This window comes from Monodon monoceros, unplaced genomic scaffold, assembly GCF_005190385.1.
Source record: "Monodon monoceros isolate NGI ecotype Baffin Bay Population unplaced genomic scaffold, NGI_Narwhal_1 Super_Scaffold_21, whole genome shotgun sequence".
In the NCBI taxonomy this organism is placed as follows: Eukaryota; Metazoa; Chordata; class Mammalia; order Artiodactyla; family Monodontidae; genus Monodon; species Monodon monoceros.
This window is the reverse complement of record NW_021703778.1, coordinates 35,759,720-35,775,328: the sequence shown is the minus strand read 5'-3', so window position 1 is coordinate 35,775,328 and position 15,609 is coordinate 35,759,720. Positions and strand designations below refer to the sequence as shown.

Genomic DNA, 15,609 nt, shown 5'->3' with positions numbered 1-15,609 from the left:
TTGGTATTTTTATTTTAATTCTTGTAATTTCAGTATTTTGAGACACCAGTGAGCTTACTCAGACTTGGATAATTCTCAGAATTTGCTTTCTAAGGCCTGCCAAAGATGAGAAGACTCAAAAAAAAAAGATCCTTTTCCAGAGAGTTCTCCAATTGAAACCCCTCGCCCAACTGTCTAACGTGCACCCAAACTTCTCTGGAATCCTCTCTCCCTCATTTCTCCATTTCCCCCCTTCTTCCAGCCAAGGCTTAAGTCCAGACTCTGGCCTCAGGGGATCCAGAGCCGAGGGGAGGGTCAAGTATTGTCTGCTACTGTCCAGCTTCAAACCTGTGCAGTCCACCCGCTAAAGTGCCGTCAATCCATCCCCACCTCCCCCCTCGACGTCCCGCTCCACTCTCCAACCCACACCGGTAAAGGCCTGCCCCTCAGAAACCTGGCTGCTGCCCCTCCGCCCCTTCCCCACCACAGGTTTTACTCCAGCAATACCAAGCAGGCTGCCCTCAAATGGCCCTGCTCTCCTAAGCCTCAGTGCCCAGGGCATCCCAGCCCTCTGCCACCCGTCCGGCAAATCCACACCCACTTCTCAGTCTCAACTCCATCGCGTCCTCCTCTCCAAAGTCTTCCCGGGCCCTCCCCCACTCTAGGACCACTGCCCCTTGTCCTGAACACCAGTCACAACGCCTCCCCCAACCCACAGCCCTGGCTACAAGGGCAGCCCACTTTGGCCACGTTTTAGAGCCTGAGTTGGGCCCTCTGGCTAAAGCTGACGCTAGGACAGCCAATCCATAACTGGAAGCCTCCTATGGTTTGTCCCGGAGTGAAAAACCATGAGCCGGGCTGATCAGACTGACTTACTCATTTGTTCATTTGTTCCCTCTCCCGCATTTGAATTGGGGAATCAAGCAGGTAGTTGCAGGGCCAGAATCAAGAGGTTTTTGATTAATGACCACCCATCATGTGAAACCATGTAGCTGAGTGAATTTATACAGTAAGTCCCCTACATACGAACCTTCAAGTTGCAAACTTTCAAAGATGGCAACATGCGTTCGCAGGTCCAATCATGTAAGTTAGTTCACACGTCTGGCGTACATTTTCATGTGCATGCATCTACTACAAGTGGTTGTGCTTTTGTGTACTTTACCGTACAGTACTATTTTTGTGTGTGTGTGTTTGTTTTTTATGTATTATTTGTGTGAAAAGTATTATAAACCCATTACAGTACGGTACAATATAGCCGATTGTGTTAGTTGGGTACCTAGGCTAACTTTGCCGGACTTAACGGACAAACTGGTCTTATGAACGCACTCTCGGAACGGAACTCGTTTGCATGTCGGGGACTCACTGTACAGCAGTTTCTCAACTCTTAGATATGTAAACTCATGGGAGGCGCGTATCAGGTTTCTATTGCTGCCAGAACTAACTACCACAATTATAGGGGCTTAAAACAACACAAATTTATTATCTTACCGTTCCATAGGTCCAAAGTCCTACATGGGGCTCTCTGGGCTAGTATCAAGGTGTCAGCAAGGCTGTGTTCCTTTTTGAAGCTCTAGGGAAGAAGCTAGAAGCTTTTCCAGTTTCTAGAGGCTGCCTGCATTCCTTGACTTGTGGCCCCTTCATTGATCTTCAAAGCCAGCAACATGGTATCTCTTTGACTCTTCTTCCATCACCATCTCTTTCTGACCCCAGCCAGGAAAGGTCCTCTGCTTTTAAGAACTCATGTGATTAGATTGGGCCCCCCCCCCCAGATAATCCAGGATAATCTCCCCATCTGAAGGTCCATCTGCAAGGTCCCTTCTCGCATGTAAGGTAACACATTCATAGGTTCTGGGGATTAGGATGTGGACATCTTGGGGAGCCATCATCTTGTTGTCTAGCACAAGGAGCTTCTAGAATGCATACTGCAAGGCCTGGCCTGCAAAAATGCTAATCCAGGAGGTTTTTCTGGGAAACCCAAGATAGCTCTGAAGCAGCTGGTCTGCAGACCATCCTTAGAAAAACACGAATATATACAAGTCAGACAGGAAATGAGGGGGCTGTGAAAGGGAAGAGTGAGGCAGGCATACTTAGAGTCATTGCAGGTTCCTTCCAAGATGAAGAGCCTTGGAGCTGGATGTCTCACAAAGTCTTCAGAGTGGCCCAGGGTCACCCCAGCTCTGGAGAAGCAGGGTGTACCCTGACTCCTGTTCTTGAACACCTGTGAGAGCCCTGCTTGAGGGGGAGTCTCACAAATCCTCCATCAGCTGAGTTCCGTTTGCACCTGCAATGTATCACCTCACGGCTCCACTGGAACGTAATAGATTTGCGGGAAATATCTGTGTCTTTTCACCTTTGTGTTCCCAGGGCCTGGGGCATAAAGGTGCTCAAGAAATATTTGTTAAATGAATACACGAATTAATGATTTAAGAGCTGTACGTGCATAGGGAGGGTGGGAGGGAGATGCAAGAGGGAGGAGATACGGGGACATATGTATAGCTGATTCACTTTGTTATAAAGCAGAAACTAACATACCATTGTAAAGCAATGATACTCCAATAAAGATGTTTAAAAAAAAAAAACAAGCTGTAAGTGTGAAAAGAGCTCTCCAAGAAGCATGAGAAGTCCCCTGGAGTGGCTGATTTTAATCTGGAGGGCCTAGGCCTTTGAGCTGGGTCTAAGAAGAGAAATGGGGTTGGAAACAGGAAAGGATTCCAGGCAGCGGGAAGAGCAAGAACTAGAGCACAGAAAGGATGCACCAGCAAGGCCTGGGCAGGACCAGGGAAGGTGGCTAGTGTGACCTCATGGGGGGAGGATAGAGAGAGGGGGCTAGAACCTGATGACTCAAGCTTTAGGAAGAGGCCTCTGGCAGCTTTACCTAAAAGGCACCAGACGATGGAGGAGATCCTAGAGTGAGGGGATCAGGAACAGGATAGGGACTGTCTGGTGAGAGAAGCAGTGATGGAGTGAAGAGACTGGGATAACCAGAGGAAGAAGCATAATATGGTGACTCATTGTGCAGGAAGCAAGGGCAAGGACACAGATGGTGCCAACACCTGGAGGGGGGAGGTGCCACGGTCAGGGATCAGGAGGTGGGTAGGGGGCAGCACTGGACAGAGGGGAGCTGACTCCAGGAGGCTGGGACAAGGTGGAGTGGTGAAGCCTTGGAACTGCCAGGGGAGAGTGTCACAGGAAGGTGGCCCAGGCCGGATCCTTGGAGACCCCAACACTACAGGGCAGGAGGAGGAGGGGAAGGAAAAGGAGTAGTCAGGAACAAGACAAGAATTGGGAAGGAAAGCTTCATTCACGGGACGATTGTTGCAAAAGAGCGAGGTCAACTTTCCCAAGCACCCCGGAGAAGGGAAGCCTAGGACCCGATTGGTGTTAAGGAGGCCCCTCTGGGAGGTGGTTGATGTGGGGATCTGGGCCAGAGCCCCTCCCTGCCCCCTGCAAGTGAGCTGCAAGGGCCTGCAAAGCAAGCGGGCATGGGTGGCCACAGAATCACTTCCGCTCACTAGCGTGCTCTCTTGTGCAAACACGCACTGGTTTATCTAGCGGTCCCTCTAAGTTAAATCACCCTCCACCCGAAACCTTTGCTGCCAAACATGGGATGGCTGCGTAGAGAGAGGGCCTCGGACAGCCTCATGGAGATTTCTGCAGCACAGGAACCTGTGAGGAATTCTTGTGACACAGCGGTAGTGGAGTGAGAGGGCAGGAACAGGGGACATCTCAACAGACATAGACCCCCTGACCCCCACCACCCTGGGAATATGCAAGCCCTCAGCCTTCGAAAACTCACGTCTGGAGAAAAGGGAGTCCTGGGATTGACTGAGATCCAACTGCATGAGCCTGGTAGAACGAGGGCCCAAAACAGAAACTTACTTGAATGAAGGGAAAATAGAGAAGGTGGAATATCTTTCACTCCTGAGCTGTGGGTTGAGATTCACACCTCCTCCACGTGTTTGGGAAAAGTTGGTTCGCTGCCGGGCACAGACTCTGCCATGTGAAAAATCTGCTTGAATAGCTCTGGAAAAATCTTTTCCGGTAGAATGAGTCTCCGAGATTAGCTTTTCCCCCAACAGCCAGGAACATAAGCATATACCCTCAGCTGCCTTCTGCTCGGAAGGCCAGCCCTGCAGAAGAAAAGTGCCTCTTGGGTTAAGAAAAGCTTCAGCATTGACCCCATCGAGGCAGACGGTGACCAGCTGGAGGGCAGGTGACCCCTAACCATACCAAGCACGGGGCTGCCCTGAAGCAGACACTGGAAATGTTGGCAAACCACCCCAAACCCTAATTCTGTTCCAAAGGCTTACGTGCTTTAACCCACACTGCCTTCCTTGCTTTGACTCAGGAAGTCACCCTAGAGAACATCAACCCACCCTTGGGGAGATCCAGAGTTTCCAAAATATCTTAAGACACAAAGGGCTTCTGAAAGATTTTTGTTGACTTAAAAACAGACACAAACATTTTACTGAACTATGTATTTCTACATAAACAACTCTGTTACAACAAAATCAGGTAAAATCCACAAAGGTAGACAAGTCTTTAAAGGAAAATATTTTTTCCCTTAAGTATAAAAAGATAATTTGCCAAATAACGTCATACGGAAACACATAAAGCAAGAACTGTTAGAAACACAGGAGAAATAGACAGAAATACAATAGTAGTCTGAACACACTTTCCTTAGTCTTTAAACAAATCAGGTAAGCAAAAATTAAAGGTCCATGAGATTATAATTAATAAGGTCAAATTAATACATACAGATTTAATTTTGTTCCCTTCCAAGAATATATCTTCTTTTCCAGTTTCCTGGGAATATTGATTAAAATTAACAATTTATTAAGTCCCAAGAAAACATCAATAAAGTCCAAAATGCAGAAATTGTACAGGCCATACCCTCTTTGACAACACTTGTAACAAATGTTAATAACAACAACAAAAAGTATCAAACTATCTAGAAATTTAAAAGTTAATTTCAAATAACTCAAGTAAAAAAAAAGTCAAATATGAAATTACAAGTTATTTATAACTTAGAACACCATAGCTAAAAATTTAACAGAAATGGATAAAGAAATATTCAGAAGAAAAGTCATGTAGCCTTATGAGCACTAGTAACTATATCTACTATTAAACAGGAAATAGTTAAAATGGCATTCAGCTTGAGAAGGTGAAAAAATAATAAAATAAAGGAAGAAAATTAATAAGAACAAAAACAAACCAAAAAATATCATAAAATGGTAAAACAGTAAATTAAGATTTAAAGTCCCAGAATAAAAAGGGAAAGCACAGACACAGAACGTTATGAATGAGAAAAGAAAATATGACAGCTCCAGGCTAGCAAATTTGAAAATCTTAACAGAATCATTACTTAGGAAGTTTAAGTTGCCAAAAACTTACAGAAAAGGAAGAAAGTTTAAAGAGACTAATGAGCATGGAAAAACATTGAAAAAATTGTCAAAGAATTATTTCCTAAAAAGGCACTAGACTTAGACAGATTTATACATGTTATAAAAACTTCAAGGAGCAAAAAATTCTAAATATTATTTAAACTGTTCAAGGGCATAGAAAAAAAGAGATAGAGCTTCCCAAGTTCTTTTTTTTTTTTTAAGAAGTTAACACAAACCCAACACCAATACCTGATAAAGACAGCAGAAAAAAAAATTGCATAACTATCCACCTAAAATTTTGAAAAATTCCAAAATAATAAGAGCAAACCAAATCCAGAGTAATTTTCTTATTTTAAAGCTCTTACTATTATTATACAAGTAATATGAGAGCCATGTAGAAAAATCAGAAAATACAGATAAGAACAAAAAATAAAAGTCTACCATAAACCAACCCATCATAAATAACCACTGTTAACATTGAGTGGAGACATATATTGAAAGAATAATATACCATGACTAAATCAGATTTTTCTAGAAATGCAGACAGGGTCTGACATTAGCAAATCTATTTAAATGATTCATATTAAGTTATGATAAGGAAAAACCGGGCTTCCCTGGTGGCACAGTGGTTGAGAGTCCGCCTGCCGATGCAGGGGACACGGGTTCGTGCCCCAATCCGGGAAGATCCCACAGGCCCGCGTACCGCAAAAAAAAAAAGAAAAACCATTTGATCATCTTGACAGATGTGAAAAAAAAAGGCATTTAATATAATTCCAACAACCATTACTGATAAAACTTTCAGCAAACTAGAAAGAGGAGGGCATAACTTTAATATATAAATTCAAATATTAAGAATATCTCATATTAAGAGTCAAATTTGTACTTTTGGAGGAACACTAGAGGTATTCTCACCAAGTAAAAAATATATATAAAGAAGAATGTACAATACCGGCACAATTTATATAGGTGTTATTTACCATTGTTCAAAAAGTGCTGGTCAGTGTGATAAGGAAGTGAAATAAGATTATTAAAAATATGGAGGTAAAGTTATCATCACTACTCAGAACTATTAACTACATGAAAAAGGCAAAAGAATTAACAATAACAACAAAACTATTAAAACAAAAGGAAATTCAGTAATTGGCTAGCTACAAAATAACCAATTGCCAAGTTAAACAAACTAGTAAACAACCACAGAACTCTCTATGCAGAGTTAAGAAGAATGAGGTAGATTGATATGGTACCAACAGGAAGATGTCCAAGATCTATTGCCAAGTGAAAAATACAAGCAGCAGAAGGGTTCTATCATATGGTCAAAATGATAAAACATACTTTAGGAAAAGAAGATTTGAGGACTATGTGTCAACTGTTGACTGTTTATCTTGGGGGCAGAGGGATTTTAATTATGGGGGACTTTCAGTTTCCATATTATGTTTTTTCATAATGCTTCCATTTACACAGCTTTTGTTTAATATTTTAAATTTAAAAAATCAATGGATTTAATTTTCATTAAAAAAAAGTAGTCATGTACCTTTATACTAACAATAAGCAGTTGGAAAATATAATGGACAAAAGAGCTCATTTACCATAGTAACCACAACTACAAAAAATTACCTGTACTAGAAAAAATATACTGAGGAACATAATACTTTATAAATTTACTGAAATGAAAGGTTAAATATTATGAAGATGTTAATTGTCTCTATAGTTACCTATAAATTTTACACAATCCAATTTCCAATTCTTCTAAATGCTACAAAATGATCCAGAATTTCTTTTGGAACTGTCAATATACAAAAAGTACTAGGACATTTTTGAAGACATTTAATTAATGGCGACATTTAGTCTAAATCTGAGATGATCAAACTATGTGGTACCAGTGCCAGAATGTACACAATAGAAAGTTCAGAAGTACGCTTAAAGAAATATAAGGATTGAGGGCTTCCCTGGTGGTGCAGTGGTTGAGAGTCTGCTTGTCGATGCAGGGGACACGGGTTCGTGCCCCGGTCCGGAAAGATCCCACATGCCGCAGAGAAGCTAGGCCCGTGAGCCATGGCCGCTGAGCCTGCGTGTCCGGAGCCTGTGCTCCGCAACGGGAGAGGCCACAACAGTTAGAGGCCCGCGTACTGCAAAAAAAAAAAGAAATATAAGGATTGGATATATAGTGAAAATGGGATTTTGTATCAGTGATGTTGGGGTAATTTAAAAAATAAATTCCACATGGATCATAGATTTAATTGCTTAAACAAAACAATAAAAGTACAAGAATAAAATACTGGTGAAAATTCATAAAACCTTGGAATCAGAATTGCAAAGATCTTCAAAAGCATGACAGCAAAGGCAGCAACCATAAAGGAAAAGATAGATTTGACTGAAAAAATTTTTTTTCAATCTATGCCATATATTGAGCTTTTTTAAAAATAAATTTATTTATTTAATTTATTTATTTCTGGCTGTGTTGGGTCTTCGTTGCTGTGTGCAGGCTTTCTCTAGTTGCGGTGAGCAGGGGTTACTCTTCCTTGTGGTGTGTAGGCTTCTCATTGTGGTGGCTTCTCTTGTTGTGGAGCACGGGCTCTAGGTGTGCGGGCTTCAGTAGTTGTGGCACACAGGCTCAGTAGTTGTGGCGCACAGGCTTAGCTGCTCCGCAGCATGTGGGATCTTCCCAGACCAGGGCTCGAACCTGTGTCCCCTGCATTGGCAGGCGGATTCTTAACCACTGCGCCACCAGGGAAGCCCCAAATACATGCAACTTTTAAAAAATAATATTTATAGGGAAAAAAAAACTTCTTAGAAATCAATGAGACACACAAACACCTTGTAAGAAAATTGGCCAGAGAAGATGAATAGGTAAATGACAAAAGAATATAGTCTAATAAATATGTTGATTAGGAGGGTCACACTGTCATCAAAAAAATGCATATCAAAACTAGCCCCCCCAGTCCCCATGGAAACACCAGTGTGAAAGAGGGGAATCGGACATTCTCACACATTGCTGGTGAGAGCATAATTTGGTATCATCTTTCTGGAAGGCAATTTGAGGCAAGATATATTAAAAGTCCCCAACATGTGCGTACCTTTTTGTTAGTCAGGATGTGTTATGCTGCAGTAACAAAATAACCCTGACATCCCAATAGTGTAACACTTAAAGTTTATTCTTTCTTCATAGTACAAATCCACACAAGTGGGGAGGGGGGTGTCATGACAGGAGAAGGGGAGCTCTCCACACAGTCACTCAGGGACCCAGGCTGACAAAGGCTCCAGCTGACATAGGCTCCAGCCCTGGGACATCACCACCTGTGGGGCAAGGCAACAGAAAGACTGGAGACCTGCATGGGGGCATCTCACAGTCTCAGCCTGGACGTTGCACATGTCACTTCTGCTCACACTTTATTGGCCAGCATTAGCACCAGGACCCTGAGTGACTATAGGGGCTGGTAAGTGGCATCTCCTGTGTGCCCAGGAGGGAGAGGAGGAGACGGAGCAGTGCTTGTAGCACCCATTACACTTTTGAGCCAGCAAGTCCAATTTTAGCAAGTTATCCTAAGTAAATATTCTGAAAAGCTCATGAAGGTGTTAGAAGAAAGGATTTCCCTCATACCCTTGAGTACAACAGTATAAAACTGGAAACAAGTACCCAAGGTACAACCTACATAGATGTTAAAAATGATGCTGTTACATATTTACTGACATAGAAATATATTTACAATATAGTGTTAAAAGGGAAAAAAGAAAGTTATAAAACAGTATATGTATAATAATGTATAATATGATTGTATCTCATGAAAAAAGTAATAAAACAGCTATAGATGCATAGAAAAGAAGTCTGAAAAGATATATACCAAAATGTTAACAGTGGTTATAATCAGATGGTGTAATAACAGGTGATTTTTTTCATTTCTTCTTAGAAAAGTATATATTATTTATGTACCAAAAAGGCATTTGAAAAGGGAAAAGAAACAAAAAAACAGTATTCTTGGGAGAGTCCATTTATCCACCTCATGCTAATCATTAAATTCTTACATTTGATGCAAGAAGTGCCTAATTGTCTGTCACACCATAAGACATTGCTACAACAATTTATTTAAAGTCAGGATTTTATATTAAAAGTGGTCCATAGGGTAAGAACAGTGACACATTCCCCACAGCTGCATATCATTGGACCTGTCAGTCATCCGCCAAAATGTCCCACAGTCTGGACTCCACCGTGGTTTCTCTGGGCTCCTGGCAGGTGCACCCGGGGTCTGTGTGGCCTGGGGGTGGGGGCACTCTTCACAAGGCTCTGCATTCATCAAAGAGAGTAGGGCACTGTACAATTCCGCTCAAAACAAAAGACCCACAAGCTCTTCTCAAAGATGGATTCCAGAACATATAACATCACCACCAGGATTATTAAAGACTCCTCTTAGCTATACATATATTTTTCAATTGAAAACCCTTCCTTGTCATTTCTCCTGCTTCCCCCTGCTGCTTCCTCCCCCAACACACACACACACACACACACACACACTCACATACACACACACACTCCAAAAGTTCACTAGACCATATCATCTGGCTGCCAAATTCTTACCATAATCACCTTCTTCCTGGCTGGTGTTTAAAGAGGAACTGGAAAAACCCATATTCTTGAGACAGGTGTATGAAAAAGACACGTAAAACAACACACATTTCTATACAGGATTCTCTCTCCATGCCGTCACCCCCACCATCCCAAGAATATATATTTATTTGAGGGAAACTATGTATGCAGAAATTGGAATTCTTTTAAACCATGCATGTCATTTAAGAATATATATGGATGTTGATTTGCAGGCTTCTAGTTTAAATCACCAGTGCTTCAAAATCCAGTGATCTTTCGAGTGAATGAAAGAACCCATAGATTTTAGATGGACACATGGCACAAAGAGCCACTTTCAGCAATGAGCAGAATGCAGCGGCCGGCTCTGTCTTAAAGGGCAACCTCTGTCAAGCGCCTCTGCTAAGTCCCATCCCAGCTGCCTGCCTTCTAAGGGCACACCTGGCCACACCTGATGTCCCTGGCACTCCCTGTGGTTGGCTTTGGCTCTCACCCAAAGTTGCCCCCGATTTCTACTGAAAAGCAGTCTTGCCTATAGAAAAGGAGTCCTTTTACAACAGGCCGATCGTGACGCCTCTGAGTAGCACTATATCCCACACCCTTTATTTGATGTTTTATGTCAAATGTAGTAAATACTGGCCAGGCGTTAGCCAACCACCGTCCAGGCTGTGCCCGTGGGCCACCCAAGTCTAGAGACGTCCATGATGAGACTGCAGGATGGAGACCAACTACCCACTGTGGACATTCCTCCTGGGGCCCGTCAGGTGCCACTCAACCTGCTCTAACCACTGGCTGGTCTGCTCCCTCCCCAGTGCTGGCTCCTGTCTGGGAAGGGGCTGGGCAGTGATGGGCAATCCCCCCACACCCCACCTGCCCCGCCATCACTCTGTTTACTGCTCTGCCATTTTGGGGCCTCCTGCTTGTTTTGAACAAACTGCTTTGCCTCCATGAAAGCCATCAACGAAGAACTCAAAATGTGTCTCATCGCTCTGGCCTCTCAAAGCACCAACATCATTTTAACCAACAATCTCTTGGAAAGATCCCTACAAAAGCAGAATCATTCAAAAGTGGAACTTACTGCTGTAATGAATGTAAATGTAATTCTGATTCATTCATTTATAAGTTGTCATTTGCTGTGGACATATGTTAAAACAGTATAACTGCAATGTGCTCTTATCAGGACACAAGAGAGTTTTTTTTTTCTTGGCACCCAAAGGTCACTAAAGGGAGAAGAGAGCATGACTCGTAGAAAGACACTGGACCAGGGTTCAGGAGACCCAGATACAGCCCGCACTGCTGCTCACTTGCTGGGTGACTCAGGGTGAGTCACCTGTCTCTGCTCCCTCTGCAAAATGGGGAATGATCTCTGCCCCGTTCTCTCACCCAGCTGAGGTCTAAAGTGACGGCATGCAGGGGAGCGTGGAAGGGAGGGAGTGTACAAGTTCTGGGTCTCATGTGGACGCTGGCTCTCTTTCAAGGCCTGACCACACTGTCCCAGCCTGTCACTCAGGTGGTTTTCTATTCCCGAGGCACTAGGAAGACTTTATCTCCCCTTGCCGCTCTCAACTGTATCACGCATCCAGTGGGTCTTTACTTGGAATGAAAATTATTTTTAAGGATCATTATCGTTAAAGGATTCCAAATTTTCCGTTGCTTTTTTTAGGCCCCAGGTTTCACAGATGCAGAGGAAAAAAAAAAAAAGCTAATTGAGGTTCAGGCAGCCAGTCTTGGAGATGTCAAATCAGGAGACATCACTTGGAAACAAAGACGCAGTCCTAGCTCTTAAATCCTCCAGCAGCACGACGGGGCTGGGGTGTTTGTGAGGCAAGGGTTATGCCCTGCCTGCACTTGGCTTCAGATCACGCCAACCAAAGGGCATCAGTGCTGAGACTGGAGCTGGACGTCCTAAAAAATGAGGGCTTGGCTCAAGGGAAACTGGGATGAATTCAGCGGGTCATTCTCCTTATATCCCGAGGCTGTTAGACAGGGCTAGCGTCTCGACAGACTGTTTAGGTTGTCCCCAGGCCTTTTTTTTTTTTTAAAGAAAGTAAATGAAGAAACCTTAAGACCTTTAGAGAAAAGCAGAAGGAACTGAAAGTCCAGGGCTTTTGTAAAGGTGTGCTTTCCCTGCTGAGCCCAACTTAGCTTCTCCTTTAGAGGAGCCCCTACTGCTCTTAGCTCCTGGGCTGCATGGTGTAAAGCTGGCTGGGGCCACATAGTGTGGGGCTCTCAGCTCCTCACCTACTGCCTACAAGGGCTCACCAAAGTCTTCCACGGTTGGTGAGCGGGGGTCATGGGTCTCAACTGCACAGGGACACAGCAGCCCACCGTGGTAATGGCTCTACTGCTGCCACTAGTTTCTCCAGTCACTGCCCGGAATGTGCAAGTGGCTTTGGCAACTCTACCCTCCGATGAATACGTCACCTGAGCATGTTCCAGTCAGTCAAGACAGCTCCTTCTGGAGGAATAAGCTGCCACATAGACAGGGGTGGTGGGCATCAGAAGACCCAAGCTGAGGTTTCAGAATCCCAGTGTCTGCTGCTCCTGGGCAGGTGGACTGGCCTAGCCTGAGAAGAATCCTCTTTAGCCCACTGCTGGGCCACAAAGCCAACTCACGGCCAGCCCAGCTCTCTGATCTCCAGGTCAGTAGAGCTGCTACCACTGTCCTGAGAGCCATCTGGAGCTCCAGGGAAAGGGCAGGGCCAGCAGCGCCCAGTCACAAATCAGCAGGAGGGCTGACCACGCTTTCCATTTCCATCTGCCACCAGCCCAGTGAACTCCACCACAGCTGCCCCACTCAGCCTGCGGGTCTCCCCTACATGTCCTGGTGCTTTCCCCATCCTAAATAAGACCTCCCTGCTCAGGGAGATGGTCTCAGCTACACGAAAGAGAGCAGCAGGACTTGTAAAGTCACCCTGGGGCCCGGGTCACATCCGTGTGTACCCTACCCACCTCCTCAGGCTATTTTATTGTTTATCTGAACAACCCAGCAGGGAGCAATTCTGATGTGTGAGAAAATCCTTCTAGAGGGGGAAGTTCTCTTAGTGGTTCTCAAAGCAGGTAAGGGGGCAGCAAAGCCTCCCCCTCCTTCAAAGGGATTTAGAAATGCCGACGGCCAGGGATTCAGACCATCTTGCCATGCATGGGGCAAATGAAATGTCCACTGGCCCCACTGAGAAACTCAGTAAGAGAGAAGAGGTCCATGGCTCTGGTCCCTTCCTTAGCAGGAACAGGGGGAGGCAGACCTGGGCAGAACTCCTCTAAGGCCAAGGCTCAGCCACTTTGAGCCCACTCCTTCCCTCACGGGCCTGTGTGATTTCTTTTTCAATTGTCTAAACCCAACAGAGGATCCCACCCTAGATCCCAAGCCCTGGGCAGCCCCTATACCAGGGACAGTCAGTGGTCCTAGAATCCCTAGGCCACAGGCCTCACTCCTGGAAAGGAAGAGTGATCTCAGTGTCAGAGGCCCCCAGGGGCAGAGCACCGTGGATGGGCTGCTGGGAGGGTGGGGCCTCAGACCAGCTCCTGCTGCTTCCACCGCCACCCTCCTGGCCCCAGGGCCCCTGGCCCATGAGTCTGTCCACCAAGTCACATACATGCCTGATAACGACCCAGTGCACCAGGACGGTGGACTGTCCAACAGGGGCTTGATGGGGGATGTGATGAAAACACTAAATTCTGTTTATACGTTTAAATGAACAAATATTTATTAAGCACCTACTTTGTGCCAGGCACTGTGCTAGGCACCCTCGCTGCATGCTGTCCCCACAGCACAGTAACCTGCTCAGAAATTAAAACCAAGAAAAGGAACATTGTCGCAACCCTACAAACTGGGGGCGGGTGGAAGTGGGCGGAGTGGATGCAGGCGATTTCCCTGCCAGAAAACACCTCCACCAGAAGTGTGTTTTCTCTCTTGGGACAAGTCTCTACTAAGTGGTTGCTTTAAAGCATCTCTGTATATACTGAGAGGAAAACTGCTATCACCACGCCCCACGCATTGGTGCCTGGTGAACATTCGAATACTCTGAACGCTACTCAAAAAAAAAGGAGTTGGAAAGGGTATTCATACTTGAATTAGAAAATACTTTTCCAGGTCATATGGTTGCAACAGCCCTTAAGAAAGTTATAAACATCCCTGCTCTGACTGCGTAAATGTTTAAGGTAGACCTAGTTCTGGATTCCTGAGTCAGAATCGTCCAGTTGTCCATGACCTCGCAAGGCCAGAGAAGCAAGGGGAGGTTTCTATTCTGGAGAGGAGAGAGTGGACGGCACCCCTGGTTTGGAAACATGACAAACCGCGCCTGCATTTACAGAAGCCACGCGAACGGGAGGACGTCCTAGTGCTACTCTGTGTCACACACACCCTGGGGACTCACGCGCAGCCCTAGTTGTCGGCGCCCAGCTTGGAGAGGCCCCGGCGGAAGTTGTGCAGGTCATCGATCTTCCCGTCCAGCACCTCCAAGAAGCTCTTCAGCTCCACCTTCAGGTGGCGCTGGCGGTACTTGCTCTCCTCCATGTCCGTCTTCAGGGAGCGCACTTTGTCTTCCAGGTTCTGATTGTCTCTCTCTGCCGCCTGAAGCAAAGCGAGAGAGAAAGAAGGGTCTGGGGACAGAGCGGGAGGAGCCCCGCTGAGACCTGAGACAGCCAGACTGTCCGTCCCCCTCGGGCAGGCCTGCCTCCCTGGAGGTGTTACGTGTCCTGCCCCCACCCCCCTGGCATCAGGTGTGTGCCCCTCCTTCCTGCTGTTCTCTGGCAGAGGTACCAACGGCCAGCATCTCGCCTTAATACGATGCCCCCACAGAGAACACAGAACTCAGCATCCTGCCCAAGGGAGCCTGGTGCTAAGTGATGCTTTCACAAAGTGCCCAGCAGAGGAAGCCTGAAATCCCAGCACATGGGGTTTTCAGCCCCAAGCCCAGGGTGGTCAGCAGAGGCCCCCTTTGGGTTCCATTCTGGGAGAGAGTGAGAAATAGCACAAATGGAAGAGTGACTTGTTTCTCCCGGTTCCACTGAGAAGGCGAGGCCTCCTTGGCCCCAGGCCAGCCTCTGGCCGTCAGCGAGGGAGGACTGGCCATGCCAGACGCAGGGACAGTAGGTCTGTGCTCTGTCCGTCCCGTGGTGTTGCCATGGAGACGTTGAAGCTCCCAATGGCGGGACCGCTGTGAGTCCAAATAAGAGCTTTCATCTTACGGGCACAAAATGAGAATTTTTGAATGGGTGTACAAGAACCAGTTACTAATACCAAGGTTGTATACCTGAACAAAGAGCTCTCGAAGTGAGGAGAACCTCAGAGGTGAAGGAGGACCTGAAAATGCTCCTTCAGAAATGCAGCAGGTGGATCAGAAATCTGAAGCCAGCAGGGTGGGGAGGGGGGGGGGGGGGGGGGGGGGGGGGCCTGTCCAAGGTCACCGGCTGGGGAGGTGCAATAGCCCCTGGGTCTTAGGCTCTCAGCCCTCCTTTCCGTCCCCTGCTTCGCACCCTTCTGTGGTTCTGTAGGGACTTCTGTGGGCAGGAAACAGTCACCTACACTATGGTTATGCACAGGACACCTTCGTATAAGTGGAAAAAACAGAAGACAAACACTGCTGAGTCTGCACCCGGGAGGAAAGCTGGCATCTGCCGTGTAGTTACGCTGGCTTTCTAGGAATACAAAGTCTCTCTTCTTTACCA

The 15,609-nt window shown here is 45.8% G+C and overlaps 1 protein-coding gene across 9 annotated transcripts in view; it reads right to left on the bottom strand.

Annotated features, from left to right (window-relative positions):
* Positions 1–8,494: 8,494 nt before the first annotated feature.
* HOMER2 (homer scaffold protein 2) overlaps positions 8,495–15,609 on the bottom strand; it is a 98,893-nt gene continuing 91,778 nt past the window's right edge. For 5 of the 9 annotated variants that reach the window (XM_029237743.1, XM_029237739.1, XM_029237742.1 and 2 more), the window contains exon 9: positions 8,495–14,512. In XM_029237743.1, the coding sequence (XP_029093576.1) occupies positions 14,324–14,512 (189 nt within the window). In that variant the 3' untranslated portion in view covers positions 8,495–14,323. Of the gene's footprint in view, positions 14,542–15,609 lie in introns of all 9 variants that reach the window. The other 4 variants (XR_003795889.1, XM_029237738.1, XM_029237737.1 and 1 more) reach the window with 4 other exon arrangements.